This window comes from Athene cunicularia (assembly GCF_003259725.1).
Source record: "Athene cunicularia isolate RWA chromosome 3 unlocalized genomic scaffold, athCun1 chr3_part1, whole genome shotgun sequence".
NCBI lineage: Eukaryota > Metazoa > Chordata > Aves > Strigiformes > Strigidae > Athene > Athene cunicularia.
Window position 1 is genome coordinate 54,516,718 of NW_020799097.1, and position 24,858 is coordinate 54,541,575.

Genomic DNA, 24,858 nt, shown 5'->3' on the forward strand with positions numbered 1-24,858 from the left:
GGGGGGGCGGGGCAGGAGTAGAAGACAAGTGGATGCTTCACATGTTGTTCCGATCTATGAATAACAAAATGTACAGTCTCTCCGGTTCTGTTTCATACTTTTAAAAAGGTCACTTAGATATCTAAACAGGTAGAAAACACATCCAGTCAGAAGTTACTTTACTGATTGGCTCATTCTGTGTAACTATATTATGGTGGAAGAAATAATGAAAAAGCCTTTAAGAATCTGGCCTTTTCACTTCAAAATATTTAGTACTCAGGTGATTGTTGCATGGATTTTGGGAACTATTTAGTCTTTTCTATATCCACATATACCTAATGAGCATCTCACCTGCAAGCCTGAGAGCTGGAAAATAGCTTCCAGTGTTGTAATACTGTAACTGATGAAAGTGTAATAAAAGTCACCATGCAAGATGGCCACATTTTATGCAGATCCGTCACTGGGTTTGTTACACAGAATAAATTTTGATTATTAGACAAAACTAAATTGCTTCCCTGCACATATGAGCTACTCAGCTTCTGAGGACAGAGACTGATCAAAACACTGACCCATCATTTCCCACTTAATCGGTTCTATTTCTTTATCCAGAATGTTTATTATATTTATGTGGGATCTGAACACGTGACTTAAAATTATTTACATTAACTGACTGACACACAAGCAGATCCTTTTTTAAAAATACAGAATTCAAGAGTACATGAATGAGCCCAGTGTCTCTGACTAAAGTGTTTTTGTTACCTACAGTGTTCAGGGTAGGGAGGTACTAAGTGACTCTCAGAGCATCAAAACAATGCCCTTATCTTACTCTGTGTGTGTAAACTGACATGTATATGTCTCGTATTCCTGAATGTAATTATAGTGCCATTACCCCCTCTTGACCCAAGCAGTTAGTCACAGTTCAGGGTCTGTGGGTTGTTTTGCTGGGGAGAAGAAGCTGGTGCTGGAACAAGGCTTCTTTGTATACACAGGACACAACTGGAAGGAAACCAGTAAGAAACCATTTCTTTGCTGAAATCCCTAAGATTTTTCTAGCCAATCTTTGGCCCAAAAGTTCTCGCCAGCAGGTTTTTCTCCACTGGCCACCAAACTTTTTGCTGCTGGTGCTTTTGTGGCCCTTTGTGGACCCCTGACCACACTTAGCTCCTATATATACTCTTTTAACAAGGTGGCAAAAGCTTGCATATGATGAGAGGCCAATAATGATCCTGCCACTTAGTTCCATGAAGCAATTCAGCATTTTCTTACCTTTACCTGTAATGAAGAGCAGACATCACATAGTTATGTGTTCACAGAGGCTGAATCTAACTAAATATACCAAGTGTTTCAAAGAGAAGCCAGATCCTCACGTTACTCTTCTTCAAAACACTACTGGCCACTTTGGTGCAATATAGGACCTTTAGGTCCTATAAACTGAAGCAGTCTGAGGAAAGAATGTCTCAAAAAATAGGGCCATTTCCCAGCATGGTAGACATAGCACTGGTCAAAGTTTGGTCGTCATCCACAAAGCGATTGAGGATGGGGAACATGTGCGCCAATACCACTGGATGTGTAACATTCACAGGATTGACAGGGAGCAGTACAGTTCTGAAGAAGGGAAAATACTGAAAAGTGTGTAGGACTATGCTTAATGTAGGAAAGACAAAGCAGCACCCACAAGTGAATGTCCTCTCTGTTGACATGCACTGATCTCAAAATAAAAAGCTGTGGTGTTTGCCTTTTATTCCATGTGTATTTACAAATATCTTAAGTGTGGGTGACTCATGTTAGTTCATGCTTCAGCTCTAGTACAGGGCTGTGTCTCCCAGAGGACTTTCGCAAAGTAGGCTGTAGTTTTCTAGAACATTTTTTAGCAAAAGTGCTTAATATTAGACTCTAATGTAAAATAAACCCAGATAATGCCTCTTGGACAGCAAATGAAGAGCTAAGGTGTGAGAAAAACAGTGAAGTAAAGGAAAGAGTTGAGTAACTACTTGGACATGGCAGAAAGAGAAGTTTAGTGGGTTGAATGTGATTACAGAAGGGAAGAACTGTCTATCAAAACAAGAGAATAAATTTGTTAACAAGAATTGGGGATATAGCAACTACCCAGTAAATGGAGATAATGCTGTCTGATAGAATCACATAATCACAGAATAACCTACTTTGTAATGGATCCCTGAAGGTCATCTGGTTCAAGCTGCTACTCAAACCAACTCAAAGGTAACTTCAAAGGTACATCAGGTTACTCAGGAACTTGTACAGCTGACTTCTTAATATCTTCAAGAATGGAAAGACCAGTCCTGCTGAGCAACCTGTTCCAGTGTTTGACCAATATTTTTTTTTTCATATATCTAATCAGAGTTTCCCACATTGCAGCTTCTGTCCATTGTCATTCATCCTTTTGTGATCCACCTCCAAGAAAAGTCTGACTCTTATCTTTTTGTAACTACCCATTAGGTAGTTAAGGCAGCTAATTTATTGTCCTGTCCTCCTTCCCTTCAGCTTAGCCTTCTCTTCTTCACACTAAACAAACCCTGCTGTTTCAGCATCTCCTCTTACATCATGTGCTCCAGTCGTCTGACCATTGTGATGGAGCTGCACTGTATTCCCTCCAATTTGTCAATGTCCGTCTTATTCTAGGCAGCCTAAAATTGGAAACACAGTACTCCAGCTGCTGTCTCATAAATCATGTCCTTCAACTTGCTCGTCAGACTCTTACTAATACAGCCCAGGGTGCTGTTGGCCTTCTCTGCTCTAAGGACACTTTTCTGACTATTGTTCAGGTTGATATTCACCAGGACTCCAAGGTTTCTTTCTAAAAAGCAGCTTTCTATCAGGTCAGTTCCCAGCCTGTACTGTTGTGTAAGACTATTCCACTCCAGGTGCATGAGTTCATATTTGCTTCCAGTCTTCCCAAAGATTAGTATAAGGTTGGCCAGGCTATAGTTTTGCTCTTTTTGAAACTGGATGTTGCACTTGTCTCTTTTCAGTCATCAGAGACCTTCTCCAATCACCACAACCTTTTGAAAGATCATTGTGGTTCCAATTCTTCAGTGAATCTGGCATCACTAAATGGCAACTTCTGGCAGTTACCCATCTTTGTTTCACAGATCATAATGGATCAGAGGCCATAGCATGTTGTTTTATACTTCTTTTGTATCATAAGCAATAGTATGAAAGTAATGCTTCTACATTTAAGTTATATCAAAATGTGTTTACTAGAACAAGAGATATTGCAGGTGGTTTTTATTATATTATTCAGGAACTGCTGATAAGAGGGACATATGCCTTATGCATGCAAAGACACTTATAATTTAGTTATTTTGCAGACAAAATAATCTTATTATTCTGTACACAGTATTAGATTTGCCACACATCAGCAGCAAGCAAATTAGAATTTCCAGGATGCAACTCTCTAGACCAGATTAATCTGGAAGGCACTGAGTTCCTGCAGTTTTACTATTAGATTTCGTCTTCCACATGCCACCTTTTGTACTAGGTACTTTGTTTTTTCCATCTGTGTAATTCCATGTTTTATACTTGTTTACAGTAGTGTCCAGACTAGCATGCAGAGTTCTGCACATCAGGAGTTATCTGGAAATCACTGATGAGAGAAAGTGGTTAGCTGAGTGAAGACTTACCTTGTGTCTAGGTAGATTTCTTTATACCTAATGTCCGAGGGTCTATTTGCCTGGATTGGGAAGAGCTGACTTTGCTGACACCTTAGAATTTTCTAGATCTGGTATTTTGATGTTAATGTGCACTGCAAGACTTACAAGATGTTAAAAGTGGACTTTTGTGGCTTGACCCATCCTTTGCTTTGTTTCCTGACTTTCATTTCTGTGACTATTTGATCTCTCTCAGTGTGTAACAAATCACAGTATTCTCTCCAAAGCCAGTCTGTGATACCTATTCATTTGACACTGCAGAGCCACTCTGAAGGGTGAATAACTCAGACAGATGCATTACTAATCATTAAAGTTCAAAAGCTTTCAGAATATTAAGTCAGAAGAGTACAAGAGGATTGAAGAAATAAGGGGATGGTCACTTTGGGCAGGTATATAGAAAGCTGGAAATAAACAAGTAGAAATTGTATGCTATCACATCTGATTACTGCCCCGAAGGTCATTCAGATACACAGGCACAGGGATAATGCCAGAGTGGATTAGCAAAGTCTGATTGCACTTGGTTCCTAGAGAGCTCTTTTGTTATAAGGTTATTTATGTTGTTTTGTCCAGAATTTGAATTGAATGAGTGGAAGTAATTTAACTTCTGTTCTCTTCCATCAAATTTTGCCTTTTCTTCTCTTATAGTGCAATCATGGAACACAAAGAGCTGTTGAAAGTTCCCTGGGATTGGCAAATAGGTAAGAAAACACTTTACCTTATTGAAGATAGTTGCTGAAGAGGTGTGGAGACAACCCATGTTTGGGGAGGCAGGCACAGAGTTTCACGGGAGCCAATGTTTGTGACTTTTCTGCCAGTTACTGCCAAAGGTTACACTAAATGCCTCATAACCTTTCTTAAATGATCTGTCCTCCCGTTGCTGTATTATGCCTTCCTTGCACTATTAGGTTAGGCATATGAATACCATAAGATAATTATTCAGACAGCCACAAAGTAAAACAATAATGGGGATCCAGTTCTAAGATTCAGTGGAACACTGGGACAAATAAATGAGGTAGTCATTAAGAGCCAAACCTTTTCAATGAATGTCAAAGAAAGAAAATGGAACCTAATAAAAACCAAAAAAGTACTTGCAGGGCATATTATAGCCTCATAAACTCATTTCCAACGGGAGCATTTCTGTATGCAAATGGTTAATTGCTTTCCAAGTAGTCTTGGTGGAATATAGCAGATGTATCTTTTAGACAAGTTTAGGTAGCATTGGGCACAATGAAGCTCTTAATGGTGTTCTGCTATGCAGTGGATAGCATTTTCCCATTTCAGTTCAGAAGCTGAGTTTATTATCTAAGACTGCTTTCTCATTAGTCCAACAAATTATTTGCTTTAAAAGCAAATCAACGTTTAGGAGAGTCCTTATAATCACTTTTTTACTATTTATGACAATAGAAGAAATAAAAGACTACTAATAGTATAGAGCTGATCACTTAGTCGGGGATTCAAGCTTTGGCAGTCCTTTGAAATTAGATTGTTACCTAGTTTCAGAATGAACATCAAAATGACAGCTCAGAAGTGTGCAGAGGCAGCTGATTATGTGAGGAATCCCTGAGGACAGGGGATACAAGTTATGGAATACACTGCTGTTCGCTTTAAACTTAATTCACAATTTCTTGTCATCATAAACCTTAATAAAAGCAGTGCATCTTTCACAAAACACTGCACCTAGAAGTCTTGGAGATTTGATGGCTGAGCTGTAAAACTAAATGACAAATCAATTTAAAGTATCCATGGAGAAACACACTCAACTGCATGCTATAAGTGTATTTGCCTTCCTCAATCTGAGATAATTAGCATAATTGCATCAATGTTTGTTTATATTTCATGATAAGGAGCTCAGGGACATAATTAATCTGGTACTGATGGAACTAGCAATGGTCATAGTGAATTACTCTACTATCCGTGTAAATGTCATCTATACTTCCATGGGATTTCTCTTATAACTCAATATCAATGAAATGCGCTATTAAAATAAAGTCTTACTTGGTCTGTGATGCCACTAAAATGTCTTTTAAAGTTAGTCACTAATTCTGAAGAGTCCCTACGCTTCATAAGGAGATCATCTTAGCAAGAGCATCATAAATACGTACTCATTTTGTTAGAGCAGTAATTGGAAATATACTGTAGTTGAACACGGTTTAAATGGTGACAATTATGTGTAGTTCTGTGTTCTTTGCTGCCTTCCACTGCACTCGGTGTGCTTTCCAGTGCATTGGCAGCAATACAAGGTTGTCAAGTAGTGATTGACAAATCTATGTCAGGGTGGTCACAGGCTTGTCCTCAATAGTTATCCACTGAGACAGACTCAAACCTGCAGTCCAGCAGAGTTAAATCATCAGCCTTCTGAATGGTAGTGATAAAGTCACAGCAGGCAACCTAAGTGACTCAAGGTGTCCTGTTGCTGTCTGCCATAATTGTGCTATTAAGAATGGATGATCTACCTTTCAACTGATGTAAAATGCAAATGATTTTTGAATATAAAGATATAAAGCCAATCTGTTATGTCTATCATGTTTAAAACGGGCTGTGGCCCTCCTGGTTTTAATTTTGGAAATTCCCCTGATACATAGCATCATCTTCACACCTAGTATAAATCAGTGTAGCTCTGTTTGAATCCTTGAAGGTTTAAGTATTAATACTTGCTGGCAGCCTGAGTGAAAGGAGAATGATTATACTGTTCTGGCTGAGTGGTTTCATATGAGACTATGACACATTTTGTAGAGTGATAGATGAAATAATAACAAATAAACAAACATCAGTTTTCTTTAAGAGAAAAGCCAGTTTGAATCTCCACGGAAGTGTCCTTTGTTAGGGGTTTTGAATATTTCTGAATGGTCTTTATTCCAATAATACAGTATGAAAAATCATAACTGACTCCATTTCATCCCAATGAAACAGTAGCTTTTGGAGTAAAAATGCTAACGCATGTAACATTCAACCAGACTGCTCAGGAACTAAAACAGAAGTTCCCAAGGCATTGTTAGTCTTGGTGGTATTTGGGCTACTTCAGAGCGTCCCTGGGGGCAGACCCTCCCCATCTGTGTGAAGATGCCTAGTCTTAAGAGAAGTCGGGAGATACTGAGGGATTGGGACTTCTTCAGCCTGGAGAAGAGAAAGCTTCAAGGAGTTACCTGCAAGGAGGTTATCAAAAGGACAGAGCTGAGGTCTTCACAGCAGTGCATGGCAGGAGGATGAGAGACAACAGGCAGAAGCTGAAATGAGAGAATCAGACTGGATAAAAGGAGAATCTTCACACTGAGGACAGGCAGGCAGTGGAGCAGGTTGCCCAAAGAGGTTGTGTAGTCTTCATCCTCAGAGGTTTCAAGACCAGGCTGGGCAAAGTCCTGAGCAACTTGCTTTGATCTCACAGCTGAGCCTGGTTTGAGTAGGGTTTGAACTAGAGACCTCTGAGCTCTGATCCAGCCTGAATCACCCCATGATCTTCTGATCCCAAGTGCCCTGTTCAGACACTTACGAGGAATTCACACCTCACCAGGCAAAACTGGTGACCTTACCCATCAGGGTAAACACTGATGGACAAGATGGGATGCTTTCCACCAACTTTAGATACCTGGGATGTGGACATCTGGTTTAGGTAAATCGATTCCCACAAATCATACTATCATACACATCATACTATTCTAAAGCTGGTGTCTACAAGAGGTTGGACAATCTGCACCCTAGGATTTCTAATCTCTGCATTGACCACCAACCCTCAGTTTGTGTCCAGTGAGGTGTTATGAATCCCACCCACAGGTGCCTTCATGCACATTATGCCTTCAGTTCAGGCCAGCGGCAGCACATCTGAAAGCAGACACAGTTACAGATGAGCTTCTCAGGGTTTAACACAGACCAGCCCATCACCAGATCATTACAAAAGCACCTCCTAATTTACCAGGTTGCTTCCTTTCAGTGCCGGCTACAGGCAGTTGGTGCTGGTGACTCAGGCCTGGTTGGACACAGGTCCCAGCACCTGGGACTGCTGCACTTGTGGCGATTCCCAAGGCTGCCATTTGCACTGCAGCGGTGCCCAAGAAGCTGAGGCTCCCAGCCTTTGACTTAAAACATACTTTTTATTCTGAAAACTGGCCCTCTAAGAAGCAGTATCTGAAAATCATATGTTATTTCCAGTTTGTTTATGGTCACCATTAAATGCCTTCCAGTTGGTGCGTATTACATAGATTTTTAAGATATAAACGAAATGCCACTCTATATTCCCCTCTGATAGGTGAGCTACAGTTTAAGCAGTTTTCCACAGGAACTGAAGTGCCCTTTGGAAAAGCAACCTTTGAAGTGCATGTAGTTGACTGCTAAAGAATGTGAACACCAAAGCGGTACCATAAAATGACACTGCTAGTTGAAAGCATAACCCAGCAAAGCACCTGAATATGTGAGATAAATCCAGACTGACTAGCGGGGGCTTGGTGCACCAGCTGATGATTTGCAGACTGTGCTTTGAGAATGCTGACTTAGGGTCCAAAATGGCATTTGCACATGACCTGTTCTTGATGTAAGTCTGGAAGAAAAGCTGACATAATGCTCGTGTATGCAAACAGTTTCGTATTGATCAAAACTACGCTCCATTTGATGCGATCATTTGCCTACTACAGAAGAATTGCAGAGTTTGCATAAAGCAACTCTTTTAAGCACCGCTTAAGACTGATTCTGTTGTTACACATATACAATGCACACCTTAAAAATTTGTTACCTGTTAGTAAAAGCAGTTCTTACCATGATTATCCATATTCTGAATATAAATTCAAATTCATTATCACGCCATAACAATTGATACATGGACACTGACATTTTATGACTGCTGTATTTGTTTCAGATGAATGTGCACTTCAGTTCAGATGCTTCTAAGAGACTCAAACTGATTTTGTCCTTTAGATAGATTTTCTAAAGTGTTTTTAACTAAGTGGATCCACAAGCAGATACAAATCATATGGGCTTTTTTTCCCCCTTCTAATTCCTTTCAGGACTTTGGCAATCATCAGATTTTCTGCAGCTTTTAGTCAATAACAACATGCTCTGAAGAGCTGGCGTGAGTCTAAATTTAGGCTTTTGCACATATCAGCTGGGAATTCTGCAGCATACGGCAGCCTAAGAAATAACACTTGCATGAGGGCAGATGAGTGAAGTGTTTGTTGTTTTTTTAACTTCATATTGATTAATTTGCCTTGGGATTTATCAAGTAATAACTGAAGCAATGAATTCTTTCCCAGTAAGTTATTTAGGTTTTTAAATGAAATTAGGCTTTTACTGTAATGTCTTTTTATTATATTAGTATCTAACAATCTAATTTGTGTGAGGCACTCTGTAAACACATAGCAAGAAAGAGTCTCAGCTCCGGAAAACTTTATTAAGGAAGACAGACAGAAATGGGTAGAGGAACAGAGACACAAAACTGTGAAGAGATTTGTCAGATTTGCTGGCAAAATAGGACTAGGACCTCCATCATTTGAGTGCTGTCTTCATGCATTCATCTCTGCAAATACTTTTGCACTCATTTTTGTGTGCATTCCCATAAAATATTGTATGCTCCATCCAACTTACCTGAACTCAGATTTTGTTGGGGACATTCAGTTCCTTAAGAGACTAGATTTGATGTGTCCAAATGCATCATTTCATCCAGATTTATGCTGAACATGAGGTACTCGCTAGTAGTATACACCAATTTAAAACAGCAGTGCTATTATGGAGACCACAGAGAAAGGTCTTCGTGTCCACTCCTGGTATGGTTTTCACTGGTTTTCTTATATGTTCAGAATTATGTTCTTAGTCTCTATATATGTCCATCTTAATAATTTGAATCCATGTATCTCTTTAAAAGATATTTTTTATTCTTTCCTAAAAACACAGCCTTCTTCCTCACATCATGACTCATTTCTGCAGGCTATGAAAGATCACTTTGTTTCTTGTTTCTCTTCCACAGGCTTGTTGTATGTTGGCTTTAGCGCCTGTATGTTTGGCCTCTACAGCTTTATGCCAGTGGTCATAAAGAAAACCAGTGCTACAGCCGTCAACCTCTCCTTACTCACGGCTGACCTGTACAGCCTCTTCTGTGGATTATTCCTCTTCCACTATAAGGTATGTGGAAATGAGAAATGTATTTGGGTAATAGCAGTATGCCTGAAGAAACATCAGTGCAGAACAATGAAACAAAAGAATCCTCCAAGCTTTGTTAGATCTACACAGTAAAAGTGCAGATTTTTTTTTTTTTTTAATTTCAGGCTTCCCAAAACCAGTTTTATTTTATGATTTCCAGTTTTTAAAGAGAGTTCATTTGGTCTTGTTGTTAAAAGTTTTAAGTACGTTTTCATCAGCAACTGTACCACTAATTTAATTTTACTTATCAGAGGTAACTTTCTACTGCTGTGACCAGCGTGGCAGCATGAAGGGAAGGACTCTGCCAAAAATCACATAGATTTTTTTGAACGAATGTTTCATTCATGCTGATTCTGTATTTATAATTTGTAATTGTCCATGAATTACACCTTTCTTATCAGCCAAACCAATGGCTTGCCTGTTAGTTTAAATGCCAAAATGTGCATCAGATTTGTGTTCAAGTTAAACTTTTACCTCTCAGGTCCTCTAATATTTTAAACATTGTGTTCTACAGACACGCATTTGGTCTCCGATTACAAGGAATGGCAATTCATTATTGACAAGTATCCCCCCCAGTGTCCATCATATGAAAGTAGCATCAGGGTGCTGGAAGCAATTGCTTTGTACCATCATTTATTCATCAGAGGGAGGTTACTTGATAGCTAAAATGGTGGTCCAGAGAAGTGTTAGGTAAATGAAAGCCTTAAAATTCTGAGTAGCTAACCAACTCAAATCAGATTTTGTGATACTAATGGTACCTGAATGAATCTGAATGAGACAGTGAAAGTTCAGAACTTCAGAATCTAACACAAAATTATTATTATTATAATTATTGCCTTTTATTTTGGTTTTATGGCTTTAGAATTTTGCAGACAGAAGAAAAGCAAGTATAGAAACAAAAATTTGACTGAGAACACAATGTAAAGATTTTCTGCTGCTTCACAGGTCTGTCTCATGGTGATTTGATTCCTTGTTCTTTCTGCCCCACACTTTAAATCTGAAGTGTTTAACATTAGGTATTAGGTGAAAATTGTTAATAATGTTATTTGATACCCATAGCAAAATATATTTAGTGACGTTAGTCCACTGTTTCTAAGAAAAATAACTATGTTGCACAGTAAAAGACAGGTAAATTTAATTCTGAAAACAGTGGTGGTATTCTAGCAAAATCAAACTCTGTTAGAGGGAGAGACTCAAAATACAGCAGGGGTTGGACAGTTTTGTGCTCAGCATTGCTCAAACCTAACAAAAAAGGCAATTTTGCAAACATGAACTTGAAAGGCAGAAGAAGCTGGTCCCCTCTGCCCTTACTCATCTGATTAGAAAACGGAAAATGTCGTTCTCCTACAGTTAACTGTATCATGCAGTCTTCTTCATAAACTCTTATCAAACTCTTACTTCACCTCATTTAGGGTTTTACCTCCACTGCCCTCCTTGAGTGACTGTTTCAGAATATTACTACTCCAACAGTTACAAACCTTCTTATTTCCAGCATAAATTTGCTTGTGGCTGCTTTTGGTCCACTTGTCTTTCTGCCGAGAGTGTCCCATAGCATGAGGAATACCCCTGTCTCCTTAGCCTTTAGTCCACTGGTACATCAACAGAGAGGTCATATCCTCGCTCAGCCCCTAGATCACTAATCGGAGAAAGCTCTTCTCTGCACCTCATCTGGTTGGATCTTATCCTTCCTTAGATAGTCCCTTCAACTTGAGAAGCAGGAAGGGTCTCTTCAGCACCTGGTGCAGTGCTCTTGTCTCTCCATTCTTCCAGGAAGCCTGTTACCCCATAGATAGTAAGAGTGTATTTGCATTTTTTTATCACTGCTTTTCCTTTGTGGTTTGTACTCATCCTGCAATCCATATAACTCATCTGTGTCTCTCCTTTGTTCTGCCTAGCTGAAGTGCTGATAAGGAGAAGACCTTTGTCAGGATCTTGTGGAAGGGCCTTGTACCTGAAATGCAGTATCAATTTCCCAAGCTGTTAGTGTCTCCTTTCATACCCTTCAAACTTATACTGCAGAAGAAATTTGAAAAGAGAGGCTATATTCAGAGATCATCTAGATTTAAAAGCCCGCTTTTAATGTTATCTGATTACTTCTTTAGCTACTATGTTTTTCTTATTAATCAGATCACCTCCTTCTTTTTTTTTCTTGTTTACTAGCAGGTATCATTTTATGTGGGGAAGTAGAACAGTGAAATGTGTGACTTCCACTCAACAATGAAGTCTAATATGTTAACATTAAATGATCTAAATTAATTCCCCTCCTAAGACTGGGTACACTTGCTTGTTTTCTAGCTTTCTGTATGTCTCCCTCAGATATGCAGCTCCTTCTGCTTATTGTGGTACAGGCCAATGGGCACAGTCCCACTTCACTGGGAAGCAAATGGTTTTATGCTGAATTAGGATCAACTGAGTGGTTTAGTGCCCCTTGCAGAATAAAATTTTATGAGGCTTTCAAGAAACAGTTATGATTTTTTTGCCCTGTGACGCTACTTTTATCATCAGACATGTTTATTGCACCTACAGCAGTAAATCTATGAAAATCCATGGAAAATGCAGGAAATTAGTTTAACTGGGCTTTAGAGCCTCTGAAACCAAACAGAAGATTATGTTTGAAGTGTTTTGATTCGTTAGCATTTAATTTTTTTATAAAATAGACTTACAGCATCATGACATGCAGAACAATGAGTTTATAAACAGCTGCATTTGTATTCTTACCCCATATGCAGATATCTCTGTAGCACACTGAACAGTTCCCAGGCCCATGGAAGCTAGACATACAGCATGTTAACTTGACACAACTCTGGTGATATACTTGTAATTCAAGATGTTAATTGCTCAAGGTGTTATGGTATTAAAATGTAATGATTTATGAATTTCAATTTAAGATAGATGACTAGATTGTAGTGCATCGTTCTTAAAATTATCTGCATCCCCCAAATAAAAGCTCTCTTTTTAGTTCTTCTGTAATCAATAATTGATTCCAAATATTCCAGTGGATGGGGAAACACGTCTGACCTCTTCGGTGGCTGAATATTGGCCACTGACATAGCATTTCAATATACAACTCCGTATCTTCAATCCTTTTTTATAATTCTCACCATATTGATGTATTCTATACAATTTTGATATTCAAAACTTTCTTAGTTATCTGTTCTCATTTCATCTTCTTAAGCACAAATTATCTCCTGCTTTGAAAAACAAAGGCTCAGTCCTACAACATAATAGATGATGATGATGATGATGATGATGATGATGATGATGATGATGATGATGATGATGATGATGATGATGATGATGATGATGATGATGGATTATTATTATTATGTCCTGAACTGTCACACTCATCTTTACCTCTTGTCTTTCAAACTTATCTTTTGGGTTGAGTTTTGCCTTGATTTCTGGTTTCTATGAACATCAGTGTTCTCGAGTGCTCTGAAGCCAGTCTGCATAAGGCTCTTTCCCACCCACACAGGCAGGAGGCATCCACAGTGCCCCCCCAGTGTGGGGAATGAGCCAAGAGGCTGCTTTACTGGTTGGGTTTCACCCATGCTTTCTGTATATAGACCTGATGGTAAACAACTTTGGAACCAGACAGAAGGATGCAACACAAATGTGAGATATGCTGTGTAGAGGGATGTCTAGGTATAGTGTGGAGGGAATTTAATATTCTGAGTAACAGGACTGTCCTTGCCCTGTCAGAGACTGTGATAGTCATTCTTTGTCATGACACCAGTGCACTGTACACTTTGTACACTGACACCTGCGGTGCTGGGAAATTCTGGACCAGCTCTCCATGTGTACAGGGTTGGAACTTTTATATAACTTCCATTGTTTTTTGCTTAGGAGGTGTTCTTTTTTACATTTTAGTTTCAGCCTTAGCTTTATTTTTATGTGAATTTTTAAAGTTCATACTTTTCATTTGCAAGCTGTATGTTGTGCTTTAGTCATTCTAAGCAAATTGGGTTCTCACTAAATAATCTAAGCAGTTTATTTTATGTTTTCCACCAGCTAGAGCATGCATACTGATTGTGTTCTGCACCAGCAGGTCAAGTCACACTATATTAGATCATTACCTAGCAAGCCAAGCACAATCAATTATATTCTCCCTTGGCAAATTCATTCATTATTTTATTGAAGATGTGGCTATAAAAATTGAGAATTTCTGGATATACTAGCAATTTCCAAATGAAGAAAATGCATATACTTCATAATAAATCAAGAATGTCATATATCTTGATTTAGAATCATGGAGAGTATCTGTGACAAAGGGCTTGGTTACACAGATAAACATGATAGTCAAAACCCTTCAGCACCAGAAAACTGAAATGGTGCCAGCTGAAACCTCACTTGCTGATCCTTACTGATACTTCTAAAAAAGACTTTTCAATACTAATTCTAACAGCAGAGTCCCTCCAATGGCAGGGAGAAGATGACAGCCTTCCAATTACACCAAAAAACAAGCTGTGATGGAGATGGGGTTTTAACCCAATGGAGGACAGAGGGTACAAGTTGGAGGCAATAGGTTCCAATTTCATTTTTGACAGCACAGATCCTAAGCAGTACACATGACTTGGGGATTTACCTGGGCTTCACTAAGATGAAACTTTGGCCCTAGTGGAAACAAAGAAAAATAATTAGGAGACTCCATTAAAAGCATGTATTTTACCTTTCTGATCCAAATCACTGAAGCCAGTATGAGCTTTTCTGATGGCTTCAGTGGGCTTCAGTTCATTTTCCTAAATTAGGAAAGTCTGCCACTCAAGGAATAATCTTTAAAAAAATTCACAGTTTCATGACTGTGGAGATAAAAACAATGCTTTATGGTGAGCCTATATGCTTCAGACAGTTCTGTTTTTTGTTAATGAAGGATAGATATGATGTCTGGGGTTTGGGAGTAGGAGGTAGAATTTGTTTGGTTTGGTTTGGGGGAGGTTTGTTTGTTTATTATTTTGATTTTTGCTTGGCAACCATCCATAAATACCTGAGAGACTTTTCCCAGTTATCAGATTGAGAAAATATTTCAAATTATCTTTTTTTTTTTTTTTTTTAAACTTACCTGCAAGTATAAGCTGAAGTCAGTAAGATTCTTTTCTTTGCTTGCACTTGCTAAGGGACTGACAGCTACATATTCTAAACTTTGGCGGTGGTGTTGTCAGCAGAGCATCATTATTTCTAGTAGAGCAGGCAGTGCAGGCTAAACAACTATTTTTCACATTATTGCTTCCTCAGTCATATACTTTAGGATATTTTCCTGATGAAATTGGATATGCAAGCTGCTTGATGCATAAACTATGTTTGAATGGAATTTAATCTCACAGGGCCTTTATCCCGGTAAGTCTTTGATAATAATGAGGATAAATCATATTACTAGTTAATTCTGTATGCCATTGGAAATGCGCAGAAACCTACGTGCATGTTTATCTTTCTTTTCCAGAATACTAAATTTCTTACAGTGGGACTCCCTCTTGACGACTCTGTTCCCATGAAGCTGTACTGTCTGCATGCTTTCATCTAAGTGGAATTTTAAAAGCATCTTTTTTCACAGTTCTTTAAATTTGTTTGTTTCTTTGAATTTTCTCCTCCAGATTATAATCGATTAGAAAATAGTCAGGTGTCTATGTTTGAAGAGCTACCTTGAGGTGGAAAGGAGTTACCTGTGTCTTTGGTCACACTTGAATATATATTCCTATGACAGAAAGGGCCACATCCACTCACCCTTTGTCTGAGGGTGCAGAATGCCGTACAATAAAAAAGCTATGAAGTAAAATGACAAGAAAGTGTAGAAGATGGAAAATGAAATGACTCCCACCAAGATGTTCCACAGTCTGACAATAGATTTTTAACACCACAGCACAGATGTGGCAGCTTTCTGAAAATACTGCGTTGTTAAAAGAATATCTCTTCCTTTCACAGTGTTATCTTGCAACAGATTCATTAGTTGCAAAGCATGAATAGTGAAACATAGACACTCACTGTTTTGGAGCCGTCAAAAAGAGTGTAAAGGATGTGGCATTCATATTGCAGAAGTTACGATGAAAGCTTCAACTTCAATTATATTTTTTCAGACACTAGCTCATCATAAATGTCAAGTTTTATAGGTTGTTTTCAGGGCTTTTATCTTGGGGTTTTGTTGGGTTTTTTTGATCTCATGTTAAAAGACTGCTGACAACTGGTTAGGAGTTTTCTAGAAAAATACATTTTTGTTGGAAATGCCTAATTATCAAAACAAATGCTAAATGAAAACATCCTGTTTTCAGTATGCTCTCAAGGGAACACAGGCTGTCATTTCTCAGACTCTGACTGTTGTTTTGCCCACTTACCTAAGAGATTGTAGTGGTGCACATTTTCCTACATTTTCAGCCAGGTATTCTACAACTGGAAGATCTCAGGCATGAGAAAACACGAGTTATGCAGCTCTTGGATTCTGGAAGCCAGATGACAAATCTCAGTTCTGCATTAGGCGGCCCAGAACCCCAAGAAGGAGCTTTTCAGGCTTCCAGGCATCTGCAATGGAGATAATCCTGGCAGCTCCAGTCAGCAGTTGTCAGAGTTACCAGCAAGCATACTTTGTTTTAGTAACAACAGCTTTAGGTCTTTCATGAGGGAAGCAAATGCAGGATTTCTGTTCTTGAAAGAGCTTCAGTTTCTATTTTACATGTCAGTTTAGGAATATTTTCTTTAATTATAGAACAATGGTTTGGTTTCCTAGACAGGAGCTAGTTCACAATTACAGCAAGAGAACAGCAAGGAGCTGATCTACCTACCTGTGCATGGGTTTATATTTGCTTACTTGTGTAATTTAGATTTCTTAATATTCTTAGTGAATGAGTGGTTAACAGGGTTTACTGACAACAGCACTATTCTGTGCCTTGCTATCCACACTGGTTTTGAACTAATAGTAAGGTTTTGGGGCTTTTGTATCAATATGGTCATAATATTTCTTTTCTTTCTCAATTTCTTCCCCCTTTTTATTGTGTGTAACTTCTGAATAAAATCTTTTTATGTCTCAGCATCACATCTTTCTTCATAGCTTAAGTGTTAAGATGTGAAAATATGTGCTTGCAATTTCAAAAGAGCTTTTCAATTTTACACATTTATACTCTTTTTAAATATATGCATGAGGTAGGTGTGCAAGTAAATTTTCATTTGTATAAAAGGTGTTTGAGGTCACTTGAAACTCAAGTAATCACTAAGTAGAACCAACTTCAGACTGAAGTAAGAAGTAGTTTATACTGACAGTCCAACCAGTTAAGGGATAGAAAGTCCACCACTATGTGACTGAGTTCTGCCTTTGGTCATATTGGATAGCAAATTGCCTAATGGGTATTGACTACTCAAAAGAATACATGAAATGAAGAAATAATGTAAACATTAACTGTAGTAAACAAATGTGTAAAGTCAGCCTGTTCACAGACAGTCCCCAGAGAAAGAAAAGAGAAAGTATATCTGCCTGCCTGTGTAATCTACTTAAATTGATGGTCAGACTTGTTTGCAATGAACCACTTCAGTGCTCTGACCTACAAGGCACTGGGAAAGTGGTTTACTTACCTTATAGTGAGAAGTTGTTATTTTTCAAGCAAAATCATGAACAAAGTTTTAAATACTAGCACAGAACCTATGAGTTTCCTCTGATTTTTTATTCAAAATTAAGGGGAACCACAGGACTGTAAATTTCCAGCATTGACATTTCTCTTATGCTAAGCGTTGGTATGGCTTTCAGTTGTTATAAAATGCTCTTTCTTAAGTGTCTTGAACAAAGAATTAGCTTTGGTGAATGAGTTGAACATGGATAAATAAACAGGAATATACTTTGACTGCTTGAAGAAGGTAATTCACCTCCCTGTCATGGGACCTTGCAGAATGCTGCATCCATCATCCCCAAGTCTTCACTTCTTTCTTAGCAGGGGTAGGAAAGGAGGAGCTGTACTTAGGGAACTAGTGAGAAATGGTTAGGGAACTGGGGGCATGTGTAATTCAGAATGCTGATTCATTTTGTATGTAATTTGAGTCACTGCTATCCGCAGTCAGAAAAGACGATCTAACTAGTCTCTTCTGTCCCCACCTCTGCCCCAGGCTCAACAACGCTCCAGACACAAGCACTATAGCAGCCAAAGGGAGGCAACAGCATTTTACTGGCAGAACATGCAACGGTATCCTTACATTTAGGATAAGGCATCATCCATCAATCATTTTCATATGGAGTTAATAATTGGATATTATTAACTTAAAGAAATGCAAAAAGCCAAATATAGTAACAGTGGGCTTTGAGCACTTGGAAACAAATAACAGTCATCTCATATTACCTTGTTTGAATTAATTTTGTGTTTCAATATAAGGAAAAAGTTGTTCAGAGATCTCTTAAATATACCACAGAGTACATGATGAAGTTCAATTCTTACACTCTGAAGGAAATAAATAGTGTTTTGGAAGAAGTAGTGAAGTATCATTTGGAAGGTAAAGGTGAAGTGCTTATAATTCCTACCGAATATGACAGTGCAGACATATAAACGGAAATCTTCCTGCTATTAGAAGTAATTAACTCTTGAATGATAAATCTTCAACAAAACCATGTGGGTTTTAAAGGTGCTGGTGAGCATGGATTGGAAAAGGAAATTTGGGAGAACGAAGCAATACAAATGCATAACAACAGAAAACAAAAAAAAATAGTTTGAATAAACTGCAGAAAGTAAATAATATTTTAATGAATACTGCCTTTTTCTTTATTACAAGTAGAAGCACAGACAGAAAAGCATAACAAAGACATCCTATTAAAAAAGCTGGATCTTACTGACAACATACTTTTTCTAAATGATACTCAATGAATATGAAAACAGCAAGCTTAATTTCATAATTACTTGGGGGAAAAAAAATAGAATCTGAGCATTTCCCTAGTCAAGCATACTTTTGAAGACAACAGAGTACAATGAACATGTTGAGATAAATACCTCAACAATAATTTGCAACTCAGGAGACAGCCCCCCCCCAAAAGTAATGAATTAACAAAGCAGCAGCTGCATTAAAAAACTTAAATAAGGTTCAGTTACTGAAAATCTACAAAGGTTTTCAAATTATGATTCTTCAGCTTGAGTGCTATTTCCACCTTAGCATATGGAAACAAATGCTAGAAGTCCCCCAAAGATATAGACAGAATCATCTTTGAAAGCAAATAGTAAGGGTTAAATACTGTGTTATAAATTTGGAGATTTCTTACAGAACTGAGTAAGTCCTTGTTTCCAGAAGTGACCAGAAAAGAAGGTAGAATATTTAGGAAATGTGTTAATAATTATACCTGGCCATCCACATATGTAACATTGGAAATTAATTAATTTATCTGTTTTGATTAACTAACTGGATTGAAGTGCCTACTACAGTTGTGCCTCCTACCAGCCAAATCAATGACTGCTACAGATATACTGGATTATAACATCCAAATTACCTTCTAATTCCTACCAAAATGAAGGAATGGGTGAACAGGCAGACATGACATCAGTCAGAAGACATCACTTCTACATGCTTTTAATCTAAGCTGTAGGGTATTTTATTAACTGCTAGAAAGTCTTCAAAATGCATCTTCTTTTTGTCTGAACTCCCCCTTCCCACTAAACTAGAAGCTTTCAAACCCATGATATGGGATAGATGCTTGTCATCAGCACTGCTGGTAAGCAATTTATATTAACTGGAATAAATTTCTGGAGTTATTCTTGCCACCTGCATATGTTAAGTTTAGCAAGTAAAAGTATCTGCTCTTTCAAGTGTTTAAAAGGCTCATAACTGGTCTGAAGGAGATTTGAAATACCTTTGACTTAAAGTAATCTGGATTTTGTATCTTAAGTGCAAAAGGAGAACTTGTAGAGGAGAGCTCCAGATGCAACTGGACAAAACATCCTTTTAAAAAAATTGTTAGAAAGAAATAGAGAGATAAAACAAGGAATACAGAATAATCACAAAAGAAAACTGATACTGTGCAGGTCAAAAAGAAAAGGAATAAAGTCTAATTGCTGTAAGAGATATATCAAGCTTGGCAATGAAGAAGAAAGTGAAACAAACAGCAAAAAGGTCTTCTTGTATATGAAGAGAATAGACAGGTTTGCTATGCAAAGACAACAGAAGCCAAAATTAAACAACCTTTAGTTTGGCACCAAAATGAAATTGGGACCTTCTGTCACATTCAGCAAGGATGAGAGTTAAATATGAAGACAGTGCACAATAACAGTAGAAATGGAAATAGCTAGATCAGAAACCGAACACAATAGTCTGAATACTTTCAAGCTTGGGAATATAGACAGTTGGAAGAATTGTATATGAAGTAGGCAATAAAGTAGCCACCAAGGAGAAGTAACTTGGGACATGGAGATAAATGGAAAATTGGATAAAATGCAACCTTCACAGAAGGTATATCATCCAATCTAAATCTGTCTGATAATTTAACAGATTTTTGTAGACAAAAGTCAAATGTTAGATCTAATCTGTAAGGCTTTGTGCAGTGTAGAAAATTATCAATTAAGCTGAGGAACAGGATTAGCACTGTAAGGATTGGAAGCTAGGTAATAAACTGGCTAATGAGGATAAAGGACAAGGCAATGTGCTGAGAGAGAAACAGCTTGCTAGAAGGAGCTTACTGATGGAGGTCCCAAAGAGTTGGTCTGAAGACCAGTCTTGCATAGTGACTGTAATAACAGCTTTGGCACCCTCAGTAGGAAGAAGGATTAAAATAATCAGGCAACAAGAACTGCATGACATTGAGAAATGCTGTGAAGCACAAAGTGTGAGGTAATGTCTGTGGTGACAGATGGGAGGAATTTGAGCACAGTTGTGGCAAAGCTGTTTCCAAATGGGTCAGTCTAGGTATTCCTAATATTGATGGAGAAGTGTTAATGCCATAGGACAGGACAATTTACCATCTCAGGACAGCACTTTGCCGGCTGTAGCTACAGAGGTTTTTGGTCAGCTCAAGATGGCCAAAAAGAGCTTTTTCTCTTAACTGCTCCAAAGCCTTAACAGTGTAAGCATGTGTCTGCTAACAAGGTACTGAATGTGCAAATCCTAGAAAATGTTTGTCATATGCAACATGGATTTGATTTCTGATAGAATGGGAGGGACTATTGGTACCTCAACATATATAAATTAATAAATTAGCAGGGAGGAAAGGAGAATTATTTGAGCTAAACACATAAGAACATATGGGTGGAAACTGAGAATGCATAAACTTGGAATAGAAATCAGGGGGATTTTTTTGCTATTGTAGCAGGGAGTTTCCAGAACAGATTTCAAATACATTAGCAGGGACTGGACAAAAACCCTAATAATGTTTGCAGGAGGACAGGGTGTATTTGCCAGATGGAATATGTGATCTGACTGTATGCAGTAATGGGGGGTTGGATTTGACGACTTAGGATGTGCTCACCCTTCTGATTCCTTCATGCACCTGTCTTGTGAGTTGACTCAGCTGAGAGCTCTTGGAACTCCTGAAGTTTGGCCTCACATTGCCTGCAGCAAATGCACCAGACCACAGAGAGCCCCGATGCAAAACACCTGTATCACGCTCCCCCCAGACAGCTTACATAGTCCCTCATGGTAAGGGTAACTGCAGCTGTGCATATTTCTTTTTTCTCAGGGTAGGGGTGCTCCTCGTTTGTATGGCTGAGAGAAAAAAATGCCATTCTGGGAGAGCATTGCTGCAGGAATATATTGTTTGATTCAGCAGAAGATTATAAACAAAGGATCCAAGATGAATCAATTATTGTAACCTTGGTTTTGAACACACTGAACAGAATTAGCCTCATATACAGTAATAGAGAATAAAGTACAACAGACAGCTGCTACTATATTAAATACTTACACACAAAACCAGAAGGACACATGGCAGCTGACAGCTGAGAGCAAACCAGCAAAGAATACTGAAAGGTAAAAGTAGGGAGGATAAATCGGTTTTATTTTTATAAGCATTTCTGTTGTGTTCCTCCTTTTTGTGTTAACATTTAGAAGGATAACTGCTTTACCACTGTCTTGCCAAGTGATTGATATAAAATACCCAGAAATGAAGTCCCCTTATCCCACAGTAAGGATGCTCACAGAAAATTAGAGCAGTGTAATATAAGTGTTTTAACTTCACATAAAAATCTCTTTCCTATGTAGATAAGATTAGAACAGATTGCAGGACTCATTCTACCTTGCACTTTTTAATTAGACAGCCTGGGTACCGCAGGGGTATAGAACACAGGCTCATCTTTTCTCTGCATCTGATGACAGAAGCAGCAAAGGGAAACAGAAGAGAAAGCAGCGTTCCCATCTCTCCCGGCACCCAGGAAAGGAAGATAAGCCATTTCACACAAACGTTTTGCCCTAACAGGCACATATTTAGAAAGGATAGCCTATTGTGAAATTTCTAATGATGCATTTGAGGAGCATGAAATCATGCAGATTTGTACAAAACCAGTATTTGCCTTACAGCTGCCTATATCAACCTTGGCTATTTTTCTCCAAATGCTATCAGTTTTCTCCTTAAATTTGTTTTATTCCACCAATGAACTCCAGGAAAACTATGAAGTTTCCCAAATTTTAACAGAATTTGTGGTGACAGTTTTTCAGTAACCCCCTCCTCATTTTCCTCCTGTATAGAAAACCTCAGCATTTAAGAGCTTAAGACTTTCTCGCTCACCATTGTCTTATCAGTTAAACAATGCTCACCAGCAAATTCCATGCAAGGACTGAAAAAGAGGGTACTGCTGTATGATAGAAGTCATGGAGCACTATGTTTTACCTACAGCAAACCATGCAAGCACTAGAACAGGATCTCTGAGAATCAACTGGAAAATACAGCAAGTGTGTCATATGGTTACTTCACAATTGTGGTGCCACATTGCAATTCAGTATAAGCCACAGTAGCAGGCAGCATTTCATCTGAGTTAGAGTACACTGATGATGCAAACAGGCAGCAGGAGTTGAGGAGTATGGCCTTTCTCTCATGTGTGAAATTGCAGAGGCAAAACTTCCTTTGGCTTCTTTCTTTTCAACAAATGGCAATGAGGCCAATGTCAAATTTCCACTGTCATTGAAGCAAGCCAGATGTTCCTTGCTTTGGGTTCTGGCTGACATGAGCAACAATGATGTGTTGAGACATGCCCTGTAACTCAAGCTTCCTTCATCCAGTGAAAAACGTTTCATGTGACTGCCAATGGACAGGAAAGAAAAGAAAAAAGATGGGGAAGAACTAGCTGAAAATTTCACTTTGCATCCCAGCTAAGTTCAGAGGACACGATAGGAGCTTAAGTCATCACCTAAGACTATAACCTCAGTTTGCCTTGGAAATAGCTGGAGGTCATTAAAGTGTGAAGATCGTGCAATCCTGCTGGTAGCAGACATTGCTGCTGCCCAGAAGTTGTCATCGGAACTGAAGCTGTCCAGCACCCCTTGGTCCTCTTCTCAGCAAGAGAGCCAACGCCCCTGCTCGGCCATTCAAGCTTCTGCAGTTGGAGAGCTGAGAAGGCATGCTGAACCGTACCTCAGTGGTTTGGAATGCTTTAGGGGTCTCTAGATTAAAGATCTTCGAGATCTGGAAGGACATAAAGATTCAGATGGATGAGTTTTATCTGTTCAAATGCAGTGTGGAAAACTCAGAGCTGCCCTTCTGGTGTTTGGTGACATGAGGGTTTTGCAAAATACTATGTTTCATTGCTGGTAGCTTCCCCATTTTCTGTTGATGACAAAGATGTATCATCACCTGCCTAGAGCTTAGTTCTGCAATCCATTTGGCAAGATGTCTGTGTATTCCTAGGAAATATTCTGCCCCTAACTCCCACCTGGGATGAGTGATCAGCTGAAGGTCGGGTCTTTATCTCTCACCCCTCACAGTAGACTGCAGTAATAAAGGCTGAACCAGCAGATCGGTCTCCTGATAAAGAGCAGAGCAGACCCTGAATCCCAAAGGGACATCTTCCTCATAGGCTGGGACAAAAGTAGTCAGCAATAGTTTAAGTCACAGTCCTGACCCAAGACGAATTTGGCCAGGTCCTTGTAGGTCTGAACTGAGGGAGTCACCAGAGAGCACTGTGGGCTATGACTACGATGCTGGCTCCCATTGTAACTAATAAATTAATATGTCTGTAATATCCAGCTACACAAGTGAAAGCACTGTGTGAATTCATAGCTCTCAGAGCCTTCACTCTTCCTGGTGCTGCTGCTGGCTGGAGAGCATGTGCATCCCACAGCACCACTTCTGCACTTGGTCACGGTGAACTTCATTTGCTATATTGAAGGTGAAAATAGAAAGCAGTGTGAAGAGAAGCTCAGTCTCTCAATCAATTCATCAAATTGAGTGGAAATGTCTGTTTGCTATATAAAAGATAATGAGAGAAATTTGGTTTTAACTCCTTTTGCTCAACCCGCTCAGGTACTCGTGTGAAATTACCCAGGGGAAAAGACATAAGTCGGTGCAGGAACCCCTGTTGGCCTTAGCTGTGATGGGCTGTGCAGCATATGCTACAAATGGAATTAGTTCACAAAACAGAGAGGTTCCTCAGACTGCACAGACCTACTGATTGGAGTAAGATGATGGTGGGAACTGTCTGTCTGGAGAGCATGGAGGGTGTCAACAGAAATGCGGCACTAAATTAATTCCATCTGATATGTACATTTTTGTCTCTTCATCAGTGTGATTCTGAGATCACTTCTCTCTAAGGTTTAAAATTTGAATTAATAGACCTAATTTCTTTATTCATTTTTGTCAAAATATGGAGAATTTTCATTTCATACTTTATCACTGAATATGTGAAACATGACAAGTCTAAATTTTCAGTTAGTCCTATAACAAAAAATTCCTTTTAAAGACTTAAAAGACACAGTTGGGTTGCCATAGGTTGGGAGCTGGGCTTCGTATTACCTGCCAAGAGATTCAGTCTACAGCTGCTGTTGTAAAATACAAATGGAACTGGAGCACCACAACTCCAGTAGTCTGTTCCTGCAGACTATTTCCAGTTCAATGGACCGAATAAAAGAGAATTTGCATTTTCATAACCATTGTAATAATGGTTGTGATCATCATCATGATGGCTGGGTGAAAAAACAAAATTAGCAAATCATCGAGTTTCTT

At 38.7% G+C, this 24,858-nt stretch overlaps 1 protein-coding gene across 1 annotated transcript in view; it reads left to right on the top strand.

The window, feature by feature from the left end:
• Positions 1–24,858, top strand: part of SLC35F1 (solute carrier family 35 member F1) — a 235,020-nt gene that overhangs the window by 199,767 nt on the left and 10,395 nt on the right. Inside the window, exons 6-7 of the mRNA XM_026845819.1 lie at positions 4,293–4,345; positions 9,595–9,749. Of these exons, the coding sequence (XP_026701620.1) occupies positions 4,293–4,345; positions 9,595–9,749 (208 nt within the window). The remainder of the gene's footprint in view (positions 1–4,292; positions 4,346–9,594; positions 9,750–24,858) is intronic.